Raw genomic sequence first — 23682 nt, forward strand, 5'->3', positions numbered from 1 at the left:
CAATATGACCGAAAAGAGCACTAAGAGGCTGGTCACTGGGACTCACTGGGAATTGTTGTGGAAAAGTGTATGAAGAAGAATGTGCAGACCACATTTGGCAATAGTAGTCAACCAGTCTATAATAATTTGGTTGAGTGAACTGTAGGACAGATCGTATCTTCCTGCTTTTATGATGTTGTTATTAACACAAAAGATTCATGGGCAGGTTACCAACATGGTAACAGTAATGAATCCATTTCTACTGTTTTACTAGTTACATATTGTATTTTTGTTTGTTTTTGAGAAACATTCAAATGTCTCTGATTGGTTGAATAAAGTTTTTTGTTTTTATCTAAAAGGCTAAGCAAATCCAGAAGTGTGTCTACGGCTCCAAAAAGTTTCTGCAGTTTTATGCAAGTCTATGGGAAAATAGCCTCAGAGACCAGCCGCTAGTTTCAGGTCATCTTGAATTGAACATTAAGTCCATTATGGCTATACTTTTAACAGCCAGATAGGAGGACTTTCTAACGACATGTCAATCATGTCATATCCGGTTTCAAAACACCAAGACAGTGAAGCCACACACTTTAGGCTTCATAATGAGACTTTCTAAACTAACGAGTGACACCATGGTGGCTACATCCACCTGTTATACTGTCTGTGGGTAAAACCAGCTAGGTTGCACATTAACCTTGTCATAATACTCTTGCACTCAACAAGTCTATACATATCTTCCTTGAACTAATCTTTTCTCTTCACCAACAACAACTTTAGTTACAAGATAACACATACAGTTTTTTTTTTTCCTTATAAAAAGCCTTTGTTTTTCGGTTTTAACATCCCCATCTTGTCCCCAGTTAACATTAACCTTTGGTGTTCAGACATGGTGGTTTATACAGTTATTTAGAAAGAAAAATGTATATACATGCAGTTGTATTCTGCTTGTTTGCCTTCTTTGGATCTTGACTGGTTTACTGTTTGTTTGTTTGTTTTTTTTGTCTTAGAACTGGTTCCGTGCAGCTGCCAGTCAAGTTGTGTCCAGTAGCAAAACGAAAGTCCCAGAGAACAATGGGATAAAGGCCGAAGTGAGGAACGGAGCCACGACTGGTAAAAAGAGGGGCCGTAAACCAAAAGAGCGCCCCCCTGTGAATGTACCTCTCGAAACAAAAACTGAGGCACTTACCACCCAAAACTCAACCCCTGCCGCGACTCTGTTCTCTGGCACAGCACAGCCCCCAACTCTGTTCCCTGACCCAACGGACAGTGATAATTCAGGCCAAAACAGACAGCCAATTCCCTCCGCCACCAGAAGAAACAAACCCAAGAGGCTGTTATTGTCCGACTAGCTCTGCTTTTGTTGACCTAGGAGCCCCAGAGGATTCTTTCTTTAAATATCTGCCAGGAAGCTTAAAGACATTTCTAGCGCTACAAGAACTTGGCACTGAGAAGAAAGCCAAAAATCAACCAATATGAAGTAAAACCCAGTCTTCAAATCTTGGTTTTGAACCCCCCGAGATGATGTGTATACTGTTGTACTCAGAACAGTAGTGTTTTATTTCCCCATTCCACTTTTGTCTCCCATTTAAGGCACATTTGTCAATTTCTGTACTCACAGCAGGGGTGTCAGTAGTAATCAAAGTCCTGACCTAAACATAGATTTTTTTTTTTAAACAGAGTTAGTATTCTAAATACCAATGGAGAGTCATTTTCTCTGCAAGATTTGTGTTGTGTTTGAGAGGTTTTAAAAAGGATATTCTATTAGCATGGTGAAGTCATTTAATAATAGCTAGTGTTTTCACATTTTTTCACAGATATACTGTACTGTGTACATGAACAATATCTATATCTATATCTATATACTCAAAGCAATGATGCCATCCGTCATTTCCAAGCCTGAAACATCCAATTGGATCATAAGCGGTCAGAATTTTTTGCAGTGTGTGCTTTAGTGCAATGTTGTTTAAATATAGTTTTTTTTCTAGTTTGACTTTTATTGTTTCTTGCTTTTCATGTTTTACATAAGCAAATGTCATATAAGCTAAAATGTTTGTAAGTTGTTCATGTTTCACAATATTTTTTACAGTTGTTACTTCCAAGGATTTTTTTTCACATGACTGTGAACAGTATCTGCTTTGACAACCATAATTAAGTGTGAAAAGATTATTTCCAGACTTGTTTTACACGGAAGTTGAGAAGCAGAATACCCAGAAAAGTGACTGATATTTTCATCTGTAAGGCATACTGCAACTTAGTTGCGATTAGAAATAGAAAGACACGTTTAATTGAATTTAAAAAAAAAACAAACAGGAAAAAGAATCTATGTTGAAACACTCTAAAATCGGTCTAGCAAAGCTAAATGTTTGACAGGAGGAAGAATTCTGTGTGAAGCTTGTTGCACCATTGCAGCACAATCAAATGATGAGGCCACGTTTTGGCTACTGCTTTAGCTTGAATCAAAGCTGAGGAGGGAATTTTAAAAATATACTATCTTTTATAGAGAGGTCCAGGATAATAATCTTTTATTAAACAGAAAAACTGCTAATTAAGATTCACATATAATAATGTAAATGAATGAATTCTTGAACGCTCAAAGTTATTGCCTTGCACTTTAACCTTTAACCCTTCCTGCTCCCCTCTTGTAGTTTTGCACTCCAGAACTATTCACCCTAACCTAGTGGCTGTCTGGTGCAGGAGTGGGATTTTTGTTTGTTTGTTTTTTTAAACTCTGGTGGTAAACTAGAGAAAGAGACTAAGTTTGTCATGAGCAACATGACTGACACTTTCTATATTGTATCTGAAATCCAACGCAATGGTATAATTATGATTCACCTCACAAAGCCATAACTGGTCTTATTGAAGTTTAGGGCTGCTTAGCCACTTAATGTTAGATTAGCTTAAAATATATAAATATATAAACAAAATATTAAATGACTTTTCAAAATCTAAAAGATTAGAGAATATTTTCACTTTAACATGTTGAAAGTAGATACTTGAATCCACAGTTGTATTAACAATTTGAGCAAATTAAAACTCCATGAATATTTGATTTATATTTGAAGTTTATGTCCATGAAAATAACGACTTGCTTGCTTAAAAAAATACAGATCATAAATCTATTTTATATTCTATGGTGTGTGTTACTTAGATAGCAATCTGATAGCTTTGGATAAAATTATGTGAGGATATTCTGGTGAGATAATAAGGGTGCTTTACTTGCCACTCTACCTTAAGGGCCTGATACAACTCACTCAAGTCCATATTATCCTTACTGGCAAGTCCTCTGAATTTTGCACCATAATGTCAATGTCATTAAAATCAAGCACTGATGTCAGCAGAACATTTTCAAGAAACATTGAATTTGAAATGTGTGTTTTTCCAGGTGGTGTCATTCCTACGCTGTGACTTTTTATAACGTAACGCAAAGATTCAATCTGAATTCCTCCATTGCTAATCAACTGATGGAGTTAATTCAGGTGGGGATGATTATGCACGTGTCTCTGTCATGGGGATGGACCTTTATCTTCTACCTGGGTTCAGATGACAGAGAGGATAAGATGAACAAGCACTGAGTGGTCCTCGGACCTTTTCAATATGAGTTGTCCAGACTTTGTGTGTGTGCGTGTGTGTGTGTATTAAACAGTTAGCACCTTTTTTTGTAATGACTGGATGTCAGAAATAGTAACACTTTTGAGTGTTATGCTGTGGCACAGAATCAGTTCATCAGCTGCTTGTTACTCGTTTCATTAATGACGTCACATTGACTGTGTTTACCTGACGAGCTTTGGTGTTGCAATATGATAGTTTAGCACTGCTTTTAACAGTGGGTATTTTATATTTTATCACACCCTTTACTATCTGTCTTCCTATGATGTGGAAAACACATATCTATCCCGCAGTGTGAGCTAACTGCAACATGTTTAGAGAGTACAGCAATACACCATATTTAGCTGATTTTGTTGGCTTGCTGATATTTTGATATCGATGTGTCTTCTCGAAATTGTATGGCTTTTTTCCCCACTCCCCTCCTTTTATTAATTTGCTTAAAAAAAAATGCTTTTTACATATGATGAAATCTACACAAAAAGGTTGAGAAACTTTGTAGACCACAAACAACATTGTAGGCCTGTGTGTTGGCATACACTGTTATTTTATCCATTTTGACGATGCACATAAAATGAGCTTTTTCAGTACATGATGGCAAACAGATCGAGAGAGTCCTTTTATTATTATCTATTCAGTATGGGACAACAAGGCATATGTATGTGTGTTTGTTTCTGTATTTAGTGCACTTACTATACCATGAAATAGGCTTGAAATAGGAGTGTTGTTGGAGCTTTCTAGTTACCTGGACTGTGTGTGGTGTGACTTTTGTACCTGGGGAAACAGCAGGCTCAAGTGTCTTCCCTTTGTCAGCAATGTTATTTCCAAAACCAAGATTATTCCTTAGAAATTCCCCTAGACAGCTGAAGAAGTTTACACTTTTTATTTGGTGGTTTGTTTTGTACGCTACCTAGTTCAAAAGCAGGAAATGGCATCCAGCTCTGTTGTTGGGGTCATTGTGATGAGTTTTAAGAGATGATGTTGTAGCTCATAACTGTTTATGGTATATAGGTAACAAATTAAATGAGACTAATGATGTATTAAAGATTTCCATATCTGAAATTAAGCTGTATAGTACCTAACATTGGAGGATTCAACACCTCCTTTGAGTCTGAACTGTTACAATTTTTTCTCCCAAACTTGTTGTATTACCTGTGCATTAGTATCCCTTAACTAATTAATAAAAGTTTGTTGACTAAACATGTGTCATCTCTGTCACCTTTTAGTTACTTTTTTATAGCTGTTGCAATGTACGATGTAGTTGATGGGATTGTAGATTGTGTAAAGATGATGAAGATGGTTATATACAGACAATCGGTGGAATATAATAAACTTATTGGGGTGAATATTTTGACAAACACAAGGCTGTGAAATAAGATTAATAGTCTTTTTAGCCAAGTATAGACAATAGACTATATATATTCAAACCAACATCACACATTAAAAGGAGCCCTTAGTGCATAAATGTTTTTTTAAATGCAGCTGAATAATTAGGGTTACAATTTTATCTAATACTGGCTTTTATCACACTTGTGCATAGTTTATTAAAGCTGCACTAAGTAGCCACTAATTGTGCTCATGAAAAAAAAGGAAATATATATTTGTACAGTACTGTGCACAACCCTGGAGCCACCCCTCACTTCTTTATATTTTGCTAGGAAAGTGGAAATTTGGGGCAGAGATTTATTGAAACGTACAAAAATTCCTGGAAAATAGTGTAGGTGAAAACAATTCTAAAGAGCTTGGAATGTCCACCTTCATTCACCAACACAGCCTGAACTCTGTTAGGAAAGCTTTCTTTTAATTTCTCAAAGAAGTCAAGCCAAGCCAGTTTATTTATACTGTGCACTGAAACACAACAGACACTGAACATAGTGCTGCCACAACACTGGTTCATTCCTTGATATAGGTGATTTTTTTGTTGTTTTGTTTGTTTGTTTTCCATTAGTAGGTCAGTGTTAAGTGGTTTAACAAACAAATAACATTCTTCTGAAAATGTTAAGGTACAAGAACTGGACTGAAATCATTTAAAAAACTTTAAGAGAACTATTGCTCAAGGCTGCTTTAAAAAATTACCAGAAAGTCTGGTTTCTTGGAAGCAAAATATAAGGAAATAGGAGTGGCTCAAGACACCGCACTGTAAAGTTATTCAGATTTAGAGAGAGATTATGAAGCAAAACTAAAATTTAAAAACTGACTAAAAAGATTCATCTCCACTCCCACCTACACGTGGCCTGTAAAAGGCCCTGTAAGCTTAAAATAAAAGTACATGCTGCTTATTGTGAATAGAAAAAACGGATCACGTGCATTCTGGGGCTTGAAGTCCAAGTGCAGCCGCGAAGCTGAAAGAGATTCCACTGAAGAAATACAAGTCCCATGATGCCTCAGCTGTGCCTGCGCTCTTAACACCTGATTGTCAACAGGGCAGAAATGTCTGTGGTTAGCGTGGAAGACAGGCGCTCAACGATGGACAGCGAAGCGAAAACTTCCTCTGTATCGAACAGGTATAGAGTTTGTAGATTGCTTCGGAAACCTTTGGTATTATAGTACATTATTATGACGTTACTGGATGCATTTTTTTTTCATCTTATCCTGGCAGTTGCGTTAAGCATCTTTACGGAAACACGACCTGTTACACTGTACACTGTACGTCCCAGTGGTACATTAATTAATATATAATACGTCTGATATCTGTAACAGCAGTCTGGAAGTTACAGTATAATTATTAGTTTATTATAAATATAATAAACGCGAGGCCTGCTTTTTGAGTCTCTCGTTTTGTCCACTCTCTCTCCCTCTCTTTGGCTTTACGATCTGTCATCTTATTTTACACGAGGGTGCCTCGTAGCTTTACTTCATTGTAATCTTCTGAATCGAAGAAATCACATCAAACACGTCTTTACAAAGCAGTCACTGTTAACTGAAACATGCTCACCTATTTTAACGTGTAATGGGAATCGCTAGAGAGAATTGGAGAGCTAGCTTAAAGCAGAGAAAGTGGACTAAGAGAGCTTTCTTTTAGCGGAGGTGGAAAGCACGCGTCTTGGTGTTTTCTGGAGGTACTGCGGCGTGAGTAAAGCGGGTATTTCTGGCAAATGTCATCTTCCTATGGGATGTATAAGGTAACGGAACAGAATAACATTTGGGTTAGGTGACTAAGACTCAAGCTGAAGCACTTGGTCCAGTTGTTTGTCAGCTGCTGGCCTGCCTTAGATGTTCAATACCTCGTTATTCCACAAGAGGGCGGTATTGTATTGGTGTGTCCGCTGAGAGAAGTTCCTGCTTTTCTAGACGTCAACCTTAGTCGCTCGCAGGCTTTAAAGTTATACTCACATTATTAAATGTATGACCGCTGATATTAATATAGTTGTATGACAGGACTCAGTTGGTCACTAAAATATAACCTAACACAGAGGCACCATAAACTGTTAATTGAGGCAGTACCAGGCCAGCCAAGAGCTCTGCAAGGCAAAGGTTTCTATGCACTGCAACTTCCCTTTATCACTGAATATATTTGATTTTTTAAAAATTAGTAAGTAAAGTCAGCATTACATGCTGTTACTAATATGTTTAGCTTATATTATAGTGTGCTTACAGTATTAGTTTTAGGTTAAGTGTTATTGCAGCCGAGACTTTGTAAGCCTCCTGTGCATCACTGTCGCCATAGCGAGATGGCTGAATGTTTGGCATAGAAACCAGTTCAGGCTTCTTGTTTCGATGTGGCTTTCTTGCTCTGCAGCTGTCCTCTCGATGAAGATTAAAGCGACAGTGACACTACCAAACCATTACAGTTCAGATTAGAGGAGAACACTCAATTCTCTTTCCCCTGTTGGTCCCCTGTATAATATTAATAAGTGAATAAAGAGAAATGAAGCCTGGTCAGAATCCATGTTCCAAAATATTTGGAAAAGCTTTCATGTTGCTTTGTATTATATCTAGTAGCTTCTCTAAGCTGTTTGATTGTTTTTCTGTGCACTGAAAAGCAATTAGTCCATCTCCTCTGAACTCTGAGCATAATGATTTGTTTGTCTGTACAAGTTGTAGCTAGGGAGGAGTGGAATGGCATGCATGTGTGTGTGTGTCTGTATGCGTTTCCCAGGGCTGTTCCCCAGACCGTCAGCTGATAGAGCAGCAGAGGTAGTGTTGGGTTTCATCATGCTGTTTATTCCCCAGTCTTCACTGTGAGTGAAAACAGGGAGGGGACTTTGCTCTTCGGGCATGTGTGTGTGTGTGTTTGCTGTGGTGCTGACATCTCTAGACTTGGTATAAGGCACACAGAGGCACTGTATGTCCCCACAGGGTAAAAGCACATCAGCTCCCCTCTACCCTTCCCCTCTGTCATCCCCGCACCCCCTTCAATTTCTCTTCACCTCCCCAACACAGCCTGAGGCGTCTCTGTTGTGAATTCAGCCAACTGCATCAACATCAGAGGAGAATAATCGCTGGCTGTGTGACTGCGCTGCACTCTTGTTATTTATTTCTTTGTTTTGTCTTGTTTTGGGTTGTTTTTTTCCACCCTCTAGTTTGTTTCTTCTCTTGTCGCTCTCTTCTGGTTCCTCTTTCACCTCCGGCCACATACTGCGACACTGACTGCCAAAGACAGATGACCCAAGCTTGGCATGTGTCTGTGTGTGTTTATATATGCGGGTGTGTGCGTGTGTGTACCAGGAGTGGTGTGGTCTGGTTCTAACCCGGTGCTATTAATACACCCTAATGAACATAATCTGGAGGGCAGGTTATCCTCTTATGTTTGTTGGCTGGGCGTCTAATGGGAGGAGCAGCGAGTTAGTGAAAGAGGAGGGAAATGCTGTGCTGTAGTTTCACACTGAGTGCGCCTCCTCTACCAAGCTGCAGTGCCTTCTCTCTCGCTCTGCTGAGAGAATGGAAGAAATAGAAAGCTAAGCAAATGTTTAAAGTTTCGTTTCTCATCCAAGCCGATTCCCATGTATATTAACCACCTTCTGTCGCCACCTCTCTGGATGTGATGCTCCAGAGAGGAGCGCTGTTAAGTGTGTGTTTGAGTGCATATGAATATATACACTGAGTATACCGGCTGATAATAGTATAGGATTAAAACTCAACTTTTGGAGTACAAACACTGGAAGCTTCCCAGTTATGAACACTCTACCAGCTTACTCAGGAGCTAGAATATCTGGCTGTTGGATGCTAAGATCTGATGGCAGGTAAGTGCATTTTATTTCCTTTAATGTACTCCTTAGGTGACCTGGGCAACTTTATTCCTGTCTGTAGTTTAAATGTCTTTAAAATGTGTACAGTTAATGCTTTTAAAAGTCTGGATAAACAGGAAAGACAACTCCAAGTTGAAGCTCACTTGTTTATACCTTCTAGGTTTTTGTCTACATACTTTAGGAAATGTGGCACCTTTTAAGTGCAAATGTGATGTGAGGAACCGTAAAGTTTTTTGTAAACTGAGAATTTTACACTGACATTACAGTAGTGTTACATACTTGTAGATACTCGTTTTTTTATTAAATCTTGTTGGACAAATTAACAAGCTGATGTCAAACAGTAGTCACTTTATGCAGCTAGGTTGTGTTAATTTACTCTTTGTGTGAGCCATTGTGGAGAAAGTAAAGAAAAACATGTCGCTTTACTGACATTAGATGTGACGTTGCGTCTTGATTTGCTGCTAATATTATCCTTCAATCTGCTGCCCATAAGGCTTAGATGTCTGCTTCATAAGGGCCTTCTCAGGTACCCCACACTATAACTTCTTATCACAAAGGTGCATTCATGTAATGTTTTGAAGCACTGGGTACTGTAAGTGTAACCACAGAACAAGGACATGATTCAGCACAGTCAGCTAAGCTAATCTTTTATTGCACACTAGTTGGGTTTTAACTGATAACCATACTTCAGTGAGCTATGTCCCGCGCACGCTCTCAGCAGTCTCCCACTCTGCTCCCTGGCTCTGTCTAACCAGGTGACCCTGGTGAGATAAGATAAATCTTTGTTCTCTCTTGTTTGCTCCTCTTCTGAGCTCTTGGCAGTCCACCTGGGCAGGTATATGAGCTATATAAAGGTGTGGAGCCTGACAGTTGACTGGAAAACAGAGGAAGATCTAAGACTTGTTTATTACAAACGCCGCTATAGTTATGGCCGCTGGCTTTTTACAGTCTTCACTGGGTGAAGTGTGGATGGCTCGGATAATGCAGTAAGTGTTCCAACTGTTGCTCAGTTAGGCATACCGCACACAGATGTTATGTTGTATTTGTTGAACAATGAACGCAGCAGTTGTTTTGATGATGATTGTGGGCGGCAATCGTTGAGCGACTTTAGATTGCTTCGCTAATCGAGTGGCATTTTCCTAAAAAAGCAATATTTTGTTTATCAAACGTCAGCGGCACAGCAGATTCTTGAGACGCTGACAAAATAGAGTTATGTAAGAGAAGTGAGGTTGTTGTTTTAGAGGAAGTAATAGAGAGGTTGCTCACCAATCTGCTCAACCAGTTCTTTGTACCAAGTTTTCTCTCTGCTCTGAATTCCAATTCCTCACAACTGCCGAATGATTTGTAAAGGCACAACATTAAACTTAGTCATTATAGGTTAAGTAACTTACAATAGTGAAAGAGTAGCCCATATGTGCAGCTGTTTGCAGTTTAGACACAAAACTCTTGCAATGGGTATTACATAAATTTCTTTCTTAATTTCTTCTATCTTACAGAACAGATGAGAGACCATCAGGTGTAGTTTGAATAAGTCAATGCAAATTCACTCCATGCCTCGCTCGCCTAAGCACCTTGTACCTGTTTTGAATTGGGTTGTTGTCATTTGTTTATGAGGGCCTTTTTATCTTGCTGGTTGTGATGGCACATTATTGCAGCAATCTTTTCGCTTGTAAAACTGATCACAGGACTATTCGATTAGTTGAATCAACATTTCTCCACTTCTAACATGTTCTGTAGGTGTTTTTAGGTACTGTAACCACCTGCTTTTCTAGCATGCTGTCTTTCCAGTGGCAGATACCTGATCCTTTCAATTGGTAAAATACAATGGACTATGAAAACACAATCCATCACTTTGACTCTATAATTCTCTTATGGTTATGGGGAGCTTTAGATGTAATATATTATACCATCTGTACATTAGTACCTGCAGCAGTTACACTGGACAAGACTGGACAAAGTTGACAGGTTGAAAAATTAACCAGTGACAGGAGGGAAAATGCTACACTACTGTTTTGTTGGTAACTAACCGGGCCGCCTTTCTTTAGTCAATCTGTTCATCCATTGCATGGTTACATGCCACAAACAATGTCTGTCTCTCTGTGTCTAATGTGTCACCGGGCATTAGATACAAGGGGACAACAAGGCTATACCAAATAAGAGATTGCCATTTCAGTGGGACTGATCCTGTATATTACATTGGTATGTTATTGCCTTGATTCTGTTGTTTTACCTCATTACCTTTCCATGAACGCTCACCGATGTTAGAAGTTGAAATCATGACACAGCGCATTCGGGTTCAGTGTGTCTTACTATATACAGGTGGAGAATATGTGATGATGGAGGATGTTGGCGTTATACTGCTACGCAAAAGTTTTTATGAAACCCAGAAAAATGCAGTGACAAGAAGGAAAGTTGCTTCCTGTGTACCAGAGAGTAATGTCATGTTTCTCATCTGCAGTGGAGGTGGCGAAGGGTCACTCGACCGTCTCCTCCCCTCGGTAAGCACAGGCCTCTCGCCCAGGAAAAGGACAACCAGCCAGTGTAAGTCAGAGCCTCCTCTGCTACGCACCTCCAAACGAACAATCTACACTGCTGGTCGCCCACCCTGGTACAACGAGCATGGAACACAGTCCAAAGAGGCATTTGTCATTGGTAAGAAGAATAACTTTCTGTGTTTGACATTTAGATATCATAAAGATCTATGAACTTTCAGAGCCTCAGCTTAGATTAAGTGGTGAGTTTTCATCTAAAGTATTATAAATATGTTAGGATTGTACCTTTAAATTTAGGAAACTAATGAATAATTGTTTATAAACTAACCTTATACTTTGTATAAGTGAAAATATTTAATGTTTAGAAAACTCAGGGAATGCACACATTAGCATAATTTCTTCCCATATAGTTGTGGCACAAAGTTGTCATTACCTTATTTAAGGTAAGGTAAGGCATTTTCTTGGCGTATTTGACCATTTTATGAACAAAAAAGCTTGAGAAACCTAAACCCAGATAGAGATGCACTGGTTAAAATTAGTTGTTTTTCACAAACTGGAGAGTTTCCTCTTTGGCAGAGTGTTTTTAAATACAGGAAAGCCCTGCTATACTAGTGATAAAGGGCATTAACTCACAATTTCTCACTGGATGGAGCAAAGCAGATCCATCCAAGTATGTTAAAGATGGGTGTGCCCTGCTATCAGGAAGTGCTGAACTAATGCGTGAGAGACTTTGTGAAAAATAGGAATAAAGAGAATGTCTATGTTGAAGAATGTTATTGACTCTGTTTCTGCATGCCTTTTTAAATTAGCCTAAAGCAACCTCACAATGCACTGAAACAAGTCTTGTCAAACTAGTCAAACTACTGATAGCATGTTTGCACCAAGTGAAGGTACACTTACCAACACTTTATTAGGGCCACCTTGCTGGTACTGGGTTGGATCTCCTTTGGCCTTCAGAACAGCTTTAATTCATGACATAGATTGAAAAAAGTACTGGAAACATTGCTCAGAGATTTTTGTCCACATTGACATGGACTGATTCTTATATAGCGCTATTTTACCTCAGCACTCAAAGCGCTTGTTTTTTTTATTGACATGACAGCATCACACAGTTACTGCAGATTTGTTGGCTGCACATCTCAAAGGTGTTTTCTCTCTTGCATTGAGCTGTGACTGTGGAGGCCATTTGAGTAACTCCTTGTCGTGTTTAAGGATCCACTTTGAGATGAGTTGAGATTTGTAACATGGCATTTTCCTGCTGGAAAATGTGACCACATGAACATGGTCAGTAACAATACTTGGACTGTGGCATTTAAACATTGCTCAAGTCGCTACTAAGGAGTCCAAAGTTTGTCAAGAAAATATCTGCCACACCATTACACCACCACCTCCCTCCTGAAGGCAGGATGGTTAGATTAGATTAGCCTCTATTGTCCTCTGGGGAGAAATTTACCTTGGACAAGCGAGGGAAACACATCATGTAAAATAACACACATATGCAAACACTCACAGAGAAAATGTAACTCCAACTCACAGTTTTGTACCTTTTTCCTGAAGACATCAACTCATAATCATTATAAAGGATGTCATTTTTGTCCGTAGTAATTTTAACTATCTTTGAATCAGATTTTGAATTTGGGATCTGAGCTTGACAGAAAGGTTTTCAAACCATGTAGTGATACCATAACAGATAATAGATTCAACAGTTCCCCTAACATGACGCATTTATTCACTCCAAGGTAGCCTTAAGCTCTGAAAACCTCTGACTGCCATCTGAACGTCACAGCAGACGTTTTGTTGACCCCTGGAAACTGTAGCATCAGATTCTCTGTTTTTGGATCATGCTCTGTAAAATCTAGAGATGGTTGTGTGGGAAAATCCCAGTAGATAAGCAGTTTGTGAAATAATTACAGTAAAACCACACCTATTAGTCATTTCAACTTTCTTCCCAATTCTGATGAACTTTTTAAACATCTGCAGGTCATCTTGACCATGTCAACTTGCCTAAATTCTTTTGTTTTTGTAATTTAACTTGAAGGAAGTTATTACTCAATGGCTGTTTGTCAATTTTTAATTTCAGGGCTGTGTGGTGGCAGCGCTTCAGGAAAGACAACTGTAGCGAGGAAAATCATAGAAGCTTTAGATGTACCCTGGGTTGTACTACTCTCAATGGACTCTTTTTACAAGGTATTTCTGTGGTATCTATAAAACCATATGTGTCCTTTTGCATGCAGTGATACATTTGTCACTGTATCTGTGAAGTTGTTAAAAGTTATCTGAATTTTTAAATGTCGCTGCATGTCTAAATAAGTGTTTAGAGTTATAAATAAGACATGTGATAGGTCCGAGAAACTCTTTTCTTATCACTTTTGTCTTGTATGGCTGTTAACCACCCAGGGGCCTAAAGGAAGGCTAAAGAAAAGCGAGACTGAGTGCAGGAAACAGAGTGAAAGAGAAAAGAAAAGATTTCCTTTGGATCCCAGAGGGAAAATGAGAAAAAGAGGTTTTGATTAGAGAGAGAGAAGAAACAGAGTAGATAAAATATAAGGAGGCAGTGCTGAAAACAAGGATGAAAACACAGTGATGGGTGTTAGGGGGAGAGAAAAAGAGATGTAGTGAACAGTATAGCAAGAGCCATCATTCTTGCCCCCTCTACACCTCCACCCACTCTCTAGTTGTGTAATCTTGTCAAAATCTGACAGCGGCAGATCAGACTGTGCAGAGTTGGAGGGATTTACCAGTGACCAGTGCCGCTGTAGCCCTCAGCAAGTGGTGGTCTGCTCACCACATTTTACAAAAGATTGCCATTTATTTTCAGTTAATCTATGCATTTTTATATTTTGCTTTTTTTCCAGAATAACATTGGTTTATTACATAAATATGTTACCAGTTCATTTGAGAAGGGGGTGTTGCTGTTCATTAACTGCCAAATACCAGGACTGGGTTTTTAATGTTCAACCACCCAAAGGACAGATACGCGCGTGCACATACCACCTCGTACGGACGTCACTGTGGCACATGATGTCCTCCTAAATTTAGGTCCCCAAACTTCTCTGCTCTCGATCAGCAATCTGTGCCAAAGTGTTTTTGCGTTATTATTTGTGAATGCATCATTTGTTTCACTGCAAAACACATGTGTAATGTTACTTGACTAAGAGATTTTTCTTTTGATATGCAAATATTAATATGTGTACATGCCATTTTCTCAGGAAATCTTGTAGCATTGAAAAGCAACATGCAGTGGTGAGATACTCTAACTTCAGTATCATGGCAATCCTCAGGTCCTGTCCCCAGAACAGCAGGCAATGGCTGCCAGTAACGACTATAACTTTGACCACCCAGATGCCTTTGACTTTGATTTGCTGACACACACCTTGCGCAAACTCAAACAGGGCAAGAGCGTGAAAATCCCTGTGTATGACTTTACAACTCACGGGAGACAAAAGGACTGGGTAAGGATGAATGCACAGACCCAAACATTTGGCTTTGTATTTTTAAGTTATTAAGTAGCGTGTCAATTATTGCATATAATCCCTCCTTTTTGTTTACCGAAGAAGGTTTTAATCCTCTTTTCTATAGATTTAGCTGCATTGTAAAGCTGTACATCTCCAGATGGTCTCCGACAGATCGCTATTGTGACATCTGTCTACTTCTATTTATCCTATCACACACAAACATTCACACATTAGTGAGGCAAGTCAGTTTGAGAGCTTACAACGATTGTTGGAATATACATGCACACTTAATGTGTAGTGCTTTAATGCCCTCGTTCTCATTTTTGGTATGTAAATTTTATTGTGTTATTACATGCACATGTCTCTGCCCCAGAAAACAGTCTATGGAGCCAGTGTTATCATCTTTGAGGGAATCATGGCCTTTGCAGATAAAGAACTGTTGCAGGTAAGAGAAGGTCATTAGCCCTGAACAAACCAATACAAGGTCCTACTCTCAGCTTTGTTGTCAAAAATATGTATTACCTAATAAAAAACACTCTTAGAAAACACATACAAGTGGTGTAAGAGGTCTTTATTAAATCAGAGGTAGCAGTTTATTTTTCCCATGTTGTGTCCATACATAGACAAGATTTGCAGGTTTTTAAAATAGATTCAGCATATGCATGATAGCCCAAGATAAGTAAATAGATTGAAAAGCCTGATATGTTTGTATGCACTGTGTGTCAGCTAATATGTGCAGAGAAGTGAATATTGATTTAAAGATAAGAAAAAAAATATCTGCAGTACATAGTTTGTCCACTTGAGGGCGCTGACAGGTTTGTTTTTCAACTGTTAAGTGTCATCGATTTAAAAGACGTAATGGTTCTGAATAACTGCAGTATCAACTGCAACACAGTAAAGTTAATGGATTTTTTTCCTTTAAAGGTCTGTTAAAATCAGAAGTCATTATAAGCAAAAGAGAAGCAAACATTTTCATTAGTTATCTAATATTCATTCATTTTTCATCTATACTTACATTGACATTGCCAGAAATATTTTTTGCTGTCAGAGCTTTCATTCATTCATTCAATTTTTTTCTAGAATTTCTTGCAGGCTTTCACAATAACCCTTTAAAAATACAAATTTGAATACATTGTTGTATTTTAAGCTCGCAATTTTCATGTCATCTGTATGTGAATGTGTGTTATATTACTTTGTGTTGATCTAATCAACTTGTTTTTCCAGTTGCTGGACATGAAGATCTTTGTGGACACAGACTCTGACATCCGCCTGGTGCGCCGATTGAGGAGGGACATTACAGAAAGGGGCCGAGATATCGAGGGGGTCATCAAGCAGTATAACAAGTTTGTTAAGCCAGCTTTTGAACAATACATTGAGCCTACCATGCGACTGGCTGATATCGTGGTGCCACGTGGTGAGTATATACCAACATACTTTCATGTACATGTTCAGTATAGCAGCAACAGTCCTAAAAAGATTTAAAATTAAAGCATCATTTTTATGCTTTCTTTTTTTTCCGGTCAGGTGGTGGCAACATGGTGGCAATCGACTTGATCGTACAGCATGTTCACAGTCAGTTGGAGGAAGTAAGTGAGGTCATGCTTACAGACATAAATATAAATACACACGCAGAAAATCTGTCATGCCACTTAAATAGTTAATTTGGGGGGAGAATTATAACCTTTCATTTGTCCTTTTTCTTGATGGGCTCCAGCTCAGTACATCTAGTTATGTTATTGCATTCATAAGAGGGTGTAGGTGCAGGCTCCTCTTCAGTATGTGCCTGTAATTTCAAGGCAGATCACCCCCTCTAGTGGAAAGAAAATTTACTGAGGCTGAATATCTGTAAGTGCTTTGGGGAAAGGTTTAATCATTAACACTCAATGGAAAAAACTTTTGCTAGCTTTCCTAGTAACACTAACAAACTGTAGTTATTTGGTTCAGAGAACATAAATTTTAAATTGCTTTGTTTTTTTATCTTCTACTTTTTTCTTCTCTTATGTGTTTATTTGAACACTCAAAAAACTTGACAAGATTTTAAAAAGTGTTTAATTATTAGTCTTTTTCTGAATCTACTGCCAAAGCACTTAAAGCAAAAAGGCTGAATGATGTTTTCTGAAATGTGCTCTATGAAAACAGGGCTTCTGTTTCTGTTTTCTTATCATTTCATACTTAAGAAGAAGAATGAATATGAATATAGCCCTTTAAATATGGCATATATGTGTGGTTCTGTGGTTTAGTGATTTACACAAACAAACAATCCCTGGTTAGACCCTTGGAGGAGACTCAAATCCCTTTGGGGAAGGACATCCGGCTAATGCAGAGCTCCCCACTGTGGTGACCCCTTGTGAATAAGGGAGCAGCTGAAAGTAGCTTCCTCAAATAAAGAAAATATGTCAGGTGGAGCTTGCTGACAGAAATAGGTTTCAGTGTTTTAACCATATTAACCTCTTGCTGTGGTTATTTGTCCTGCATTAATTTAAACCAAACTAATCTCCAGGCATTTAGTTTAGGAATAAATGTAATCACAGTGGAAACATTACATCCTAATACATAATTATGCAGCATTAGTCACACAGCCTTATAAGACACCCTATCTTCATACTTGTCATACACAATGTCGATTGATGGCCTGTTAGACGCACTTTGGGATTAGCTGTGCAACATGCACTAATCACTGGTCACCAAAGGCACGCTCTTGGCTGTCGGAGCACTTTGCCCTACTGTGCAGTTTGCTTTGTTCCCTCACAACATACACACACTGTAACACATATGCTGCTGATGGACTGCTCTCTCACTCTCTCCCCCTCATCACCAAATCCCTCCATTGCTTGCAGCGGGAACTCAGCGTCAGGTAGAGTGGCCTTTATCCTTTATATCGTTCTCTCCTCAACATCTGCCCAGTTCCCCTGCTGCACCAGCTTTTTTACTGGGAGAGCGAGAATAAATGTCAAATCAGAAGAGAGCAAAACCAACCTCTACCTTCCACCGACGTGCTGGCTGCCATGACACGCCACCAGGCGGCATTCTTGTATCTTGTACCCAACCAAATATGGCTAATTAGTGCTCTGTCAGTGGGGACATAATACACAGTTAAGACTCGGTCCACACCACCTCAGAATAAGAAGAAGTGGATCAAAATGTGCGAAAACTGCTGTCAACATTTAAAAGCTGCACTCTGATCAGAAGTTTGAAAGTGGTGTAGTGCAGCCAGCATTCAGTGTAAAGGTGTTGGTTTTCCTTCTCTCTACCTTTTAAAGAAATGACAACTCACGCTCTTCCTGCCTTCTGTGTCTAAAAATACACCAATGAGTCAAGTCACTGACCCCTCCTTTCAGCAGCAGCAAGAATAAGAGAGAGAGTGACTACAACTGAAAACGAGAGAGAGGAAGCTCTTGCTACAGCTATTGTTGACTATCGCATACCTCAGCCACAGAGAAAGTTTCCAATACCCTACTACAAAGCGCTGAGTTTTTCCATTGAATGTCGGCCACAGTATCTGAGACAGAGAGAGAGAGGAAGTGAGCTTGGTGTCTGTCTTTAGACACAGGATGTGCTGGGGCCCGTGAGCTGAAATACCAACTTCTACTGTTCTACACAGTGTAAGAGTGACAGCCACACGATAGTTTGTGCACCTCCCACGCGTACACGCAAGGGATGCATGGGTACAGATATCAAAATCGGAGCTAACACTTGGTTGGTTTCTTTTTCTCATTGCATTATTATTATTATTATTATTATTATTATTATTATTATTATTATTATTATTACTATTCAATTTTGATGTCATTTAGTTCAAGGACTTTTGACATTTGCAATTCTGGCTGTCACACTTTTCACTGTTCCCGATAATCTTTTCATCCACCTGATTTTATGTCTTTTCTCATTTTTCTTCCTCTTATCTGTTGTTGTTATTTTTTTGTTTTTTTTTGTTTATCTGTGTCCGCTCTGTTGTGAAAAAAACCCTCCCCATAGAGGAAACTTCGCTGGGATATGTGAGCAGACATGCTATGATTTCTCTTTTCTTTGCATCTGGCTAATGTGTATCTCAGTGGCATTGCAGTTAGTCTAGTGTGAACAACACTGCATCACTGAGAATTTGTAAAAGCGTGTCTATTCCCCTCAAGTCCAAGGTAGAGCGAGGCTAACAAGGCATTCAGAACTAATATTTATTCATGCAAACATGGGGAAATATTAGAAGTGCAGCCCTACCATGGGAAACTAATTATGCATGTGTTTATATTGCACATTTAAATCTTTTATTTGTATCTGTATAATTATAATTTTCAAATTAATCTATTTTTCCATTATCACGGTCTCTGTGGTGTTGTTATTTTCCACTGAAATACTCAAAACTGGCATTGTGTGCGCTGCAATTTTGTGTGTGTGTTTCTTCCCAAGCACTCCCATTACAGTGGGTACACTGCCATTATCAACTTTGCTCTAACTGCTATTGAAAAATTATTTGTGTGGGTTTTTTTGTGCAATTATTCATTTATCTGTTTTTGCATGCACACACAGGTCTGTGTGTGTGTTACAGTGTGTATGTGCACGTGTGTGTGTGTGTATGACCTTGCACATACTGTACACATGCGTGCAGAGCAGTCTTAATTGCACTGGTTTTCACGTGTTGCACTCATGCGTCTGTCCATCTTTTCTCTTTTCCGCTGCTCTCGGCGTGTACCACCCCCGCGCTACTATTTGTTGCCGTGGTTACAGGGCAGCCCTGGCTTCTGCACACCAGGCCCAACCCCTCCCCCAGACCCTCAGCGTTCTGGAGAGCACACCTCAAGTCAGGGGCATGCACACCATCATCAGGTAAAAGCTAAGAAACCACATTGTTGTTCCGTTAATAACTGCATTTGTTTTCATGGAAACCTGCACGGTGGAAAGCTGCCGAATAAACCTTCGATCCTTCTTTTCTCGACCATCACATCTAGAAACAAGGAGACCAGTCGCGATGAGTTCATCTTTTACTCTAAGAGGTTGATGCGGCTGCTGATTGAACGAGCCCTCTCCTTCCTCCCCTCACAGGTCCCAAACACAAACACAAAAACGGTTCAATTCAAGTATTGTATTACACTCTTTCTTAATTAAGTTACGTTCTTTATACCAAGGAGGGCATTAAACAATTGGAAAACTACCACAGATAGAGAGAGGTGTAGGAGAAAGAATGCATGAGATAACCACTCAATAGAAAGATGCTGACAAGTCACACACAGAGACCGTGCTACAGTGTGTGGCCCTGAAATGGGGAAAAATCTGAAAAGGCACTGATAAATGGAAAAAAGAATCTCCCCATCTGTCTTCTACAAAGAAAATCAGATAGACATACTATATTGGCCTGCCACATGAGTATGGAAACTTATCAAGTCACCACAGTGGAAAGTTTCCATATCTTTATCGCAACATTCAGTGTGCATTTCACAAATGCACGTGACCGACAATTCAGCATTCACTGTAGCTTGTCGCAGTATATTTTCCTTACTGTGGTAGACTATAGCATCGTTCTAAAGCTCTTATGATTTTTAATATTATCTCAGGTCCACATAGTGCAGACCCCCCAGGGAGAGGATTACGAAGGCAAGACTTTCCACGGAAAGAGGGTGAGTGAACTCCATTTGCTTCCTGCTATATTCTCTGTGCGTTATTTATAATTAAGAAAAAAAGAAAAACATTCTGAAGAGAAACTAAATTGATGCAATTAACCTCTGCTTAATTTTTGTACCCCTCTTTGTTGTCCTTTAGATCACAGGGGTGTCCATCCTGAGAGCCGGGGAGACCATGGAGCCGGCTCTGAGGGCCGTCTGCAAAGACGTCCGCATCGGCAAGATCCTCATCCAGACCAACCAGGACACTGGAGAGCCAGAGGTAACAAACCACATTATGAGTTTTTACATTTACACATTTTCACAGTAACCTCCTTTGGCCTAGTTTGCCATGAAGCAGTTGTTTGTAATATTAGAGGTTTTCTATATGTATATATATAGCTGTAGGTCATATGTGTCACATTTTAGCGTGAACCCACATCCTGTCTGTGCACAATTTTAGCTCCATTATCTTCGTCTACCGAAAGACATCAGTGAGGACCACGTGATTCTAATGGACTGCACTGTGTCCACTGGAGCTGCTGCCATGATGGCCGTGCGAGTCCTGCTGGTGGGTGCACCCAGTTGTTCACAACAATGCCAGTGCCTCCTGTGCAAATGAATTGCATTGCACATGTAGATCATTTTTCACAGTTGTGTTTTCAATTTCAGGATCATGATGTTCAAGAGGACAAGATCCTGCTGGTTTCTTTGCTCATGGCTGAAATGGGAGTCCATTCTGTGGCTTACGCGTTCCCGCAGGTCAAAATCATCACCACGGCTGTCGACAAGAAAGTCAACGATCTCTTTCACATCATACCTGGAATAGGTGAGCAATGCTGAGGAAGCAGGAAGGACAGGACAGTTTTAAAGTCATTGAAATGTAAAAATAAGCATTGTAGCACTGTATTTATATTTTTTATCGATGTCGTTTATTGTTGTTTTTTAGGAAACTTTGGAGATCGGTATTTTGGAACAGACGCACCGCCTGACTGGAGTGATGAAGACATGGATGAGCCCAGTTACTAAATCAATTGCTGTCAGTTGACTTACTTTTTGAGAGAGTCAGGGCTGTGCTCCTGGACAATATGAAGACATACCATTTGCCCCCGTATGGCTGCTGTTGAAAAAAAAAGACTAAAGAGAAGAAAAATGTTGCTTATTTGTATCTGTTTGGTTTTTTTAAATAATGTTATTTAAATTTGTGTTAAAGATATTTTTATTTGTACAGAATGTAATAAGGTCAGAGCGTTTTAGCACTTAAATTGTGACAATCTCTATCGACTTCTGCAGAAATGTTCTGAAAAGATTTTTCTAGCCTTAAACCATGTACTGTGGACGACACAACTGAATGTGAAATTGCATGTGACATAAAAGGAAAAGAAAGAAAAAAAGAAGTAAACTTTTTAAGGTTATTTTTTACCACGCACCTTCCTCACAACTTTCACAAAAGTAAAATCAGAACGTGAACTCATGTTGCTCAACTTCCATCGCCATGAGCACTTTCTGAAGGACCATTCAATCGGAAAATGTGTAGGTGTATTTTTTTTTGTCTCTCTTTTTTTTTTTTTTAGCTCACTGGTTCACTCTTTTCCTTCTCTGTGGATGCTGACCTAACCAGTTGAAAAGGATGTTGAAAAGCATTTTTCATTATACGGCTTTAAGTGCGTACTTGTGGTGCGTATTTATGCAGAATGTCGCTCATTTGCATATTTTTTTACTATGGATAGTCCTGACCAGTCAGCGAGCAACTCGTACGTCTTTTTGTTGCAGTGAAAATGGGTCATCTTCATTTATGTGAAGTGTTTATTTTAGTCCCTCAGATCCCAATTTATCCCTCCATTATTTTATTTTTTTCAGCAGCCCATCAGATTGTTTGTTCAAAAACGGCTTTTGTGGACATATGAACTCAAAATATCCAAAGGTCACAAAGAGTCCTGATAGTGCCTCATCTTTAAACTGTCATGCTAAAAATGAATGAGATCTGTCAATGCCGTTGCCTGTTTAACATTTCCTTACTGTTTGCTGAAAATGATGCTTTAGTTTGCCAAACATGAGGCGCTTCGCTTCATCCTTGCGGGTATACGAGTCTGGGATATTTGAGGAAAGTTGTCTATAAACTTCTGATATTATAAACCGGGCCATAATTACCATTACACAGTGTTCAGTTTAACAACATTTTCTGTTTTTTCACAGTTATTTGCTTTTTTGAGGAAAGGATTCATAAAACAACAAAGGAAAAAACAAAAACATTGCACTGAAACTGTAAATCTGTTCTGTCACATACGCAGCAAGTTCACCTTTAAATATTAATTGTGTGTTAATGTACATTAAATGTGCACGGGTATGAACCGATTGTGTTATGTAGCCTCATTGGGTTTTACTCATCTGCATGTTTTGATTTTGTTTCTTTTTGGGACTTTGTTTGGTTTTGTTTTGCTTTTTTAAAATATTGAATAAAAGTGCAATACAACTTTTAAACTGCTCACAGTTTATTTATGCGAAATGTGAATTTCAGAATCTAGTATTCTGCCAGCTCCCACGACTTATCTGAAAATATTCTCCACTCTGGCTGATTAAAATACACCTGCAAAAAACATAAAGCAGGGTGAATATTTCTACCTTTATCAACACATTTCGAGAACGAGAGACACATTACCTACATTCAATGAACAGGAAGGATATTGTGGTTGTCCTCTTCTCATGGAAAGTAACCTTGATATCTTCCATCACTTTCCATAATTATCACTCTGACAGCTGTCAAGATGTCAGCCGCAGTAAAGTGTGATTGACGTGCATTTCATGAGGCTGATGGACAATTACAAATCAGCAGCCTCTTGGGCAGATATCAACACACATGAAGCATCGTGTTTTCTTTCTTTCTTTCTTTTTAGAAGGCAGGAGGACAGTCAAAAGACATGCAAGAGATACAAATATCAAGAAGCTGAGCAGCAACATTTGTATACTTGTTTGGTTCTTCAAAATATCAGCCGATTTTAAAGGTTTTCAGCAAAGGTTAAGTAGGCTCTGAAATGAGCTAATGTGCTAAACTGGCTTAAATTTGAAACAATCTGGTCCTTTCTGCTGCTTGATCATGATGATGACAAGTGTATTTTAAAAAATCGGCACAGATGTGTTTTATTCCACATGACTAAATGCTTGAAAACTTCAGATTGGTCCTCTGAATGAAGATGTCAGTGGAAAGTTTACCACCAGCACTGACAAACAGGAAGGTAGTGTGTCTATGTGTGCGTCTGTGCGTGTGTGAGTTGCATCCCCATTGGTAGTACAGAGCACGATGAGGTCACAGCTTGGTAGAGACAGCAGGGGTGGCCGTTAAAACTCAGCGACCTGTGTTTCTTTTTCATCCTCATGTCAC

General features: G+C 39.1%; 2 protein-coding genes across 14 annotated transcripts in view; both read left to right on the plus strand.

Annotated features, from left to right (window-relative positions):
- The window catches only part of LOC146364475 (zinc finger protein 512B-like), a 28662-nt gene extending 23883 nt beyond the window's left edge, over positions 1-4779 (plus strand). For all 9 annotated transcript variants that reach the window (XM_084918310.1, XM_084918315.1, XM_084918312.1 and 6 more), the window contains one exon: positions 984-4779. In XM_084918310.1, coding sequence (XP_084774436.1) covers positions 984-1325 — 342 coding nt within the window. In that variant the 3' untranslated portion in view covers positions 1326-4779. The remainder of the gene's footprint in view (positions 1-983) is intronic.
- A 1190-nt stretch (positions 4780-5969) lies between these two features.
- On the plus strand, positions 5970-22784 carry uckl1b (uridine-cytidine kinase 1-like 1b). 5 transcript variants are annotated; one of them, XM_084916743.1, is made up of 15 exons: positions 5970-6083; positions 11227-11420; positions 13341-13447; positions 14542-14712; positions 15089-15160; positions 15940-16129; positions 16240-16301; positions 17553-17569; positions 19435-19533; positions 19656-19749; positions 20259-20321; positions 20464-20586; positions 20767-20874; positions 20976-21132; positions 21253-22784. In XM_084916743.1, the coding sequence occupies exons 1-15, from the start codon at positions 6010-6012 to the stop codon at positions 21330-21332; spliced, it is 1611 nt and encodes a 536-aa protein (XP_084772869.1). In that variant the 5' UTR covers positions 5970-6009; the 3' UTR covers positions 21333-22784. The 5 variants fall into 5 exon arrangements, with proteins under 5 accessions (XP_084772869.1, XP_084772867.1, XP_084772870.1 ...); XM_084916741.1 differs by lacking the exon at positions 17553-17569 and adding an exon at positions 18691-18710; XM_084916744.1 differs by lacking the exons at positions 5970-6083; positions 17553-17569 and adding exons at positions 6093-8762; positions 18691-18710.
- The last annotated feature ends 898 nt before the right edge of the window (positions 22785-23682 follow it).

The sequence above is a fragment of the Perissodus microlepis genome, chromosome 20, assembly GCF_051167445.1.
Source record: "Perissodus microlepis isolate ML-2025 ecotype Zambia chromosome 20, ASM5116744v1, whole genome shotgun sequence".
NCBI lineage: Eukaryota > Metazoa > Chordata > Actinopteri > Cichliformes > Cichlidae > Perissodus > Perissodus microlepis.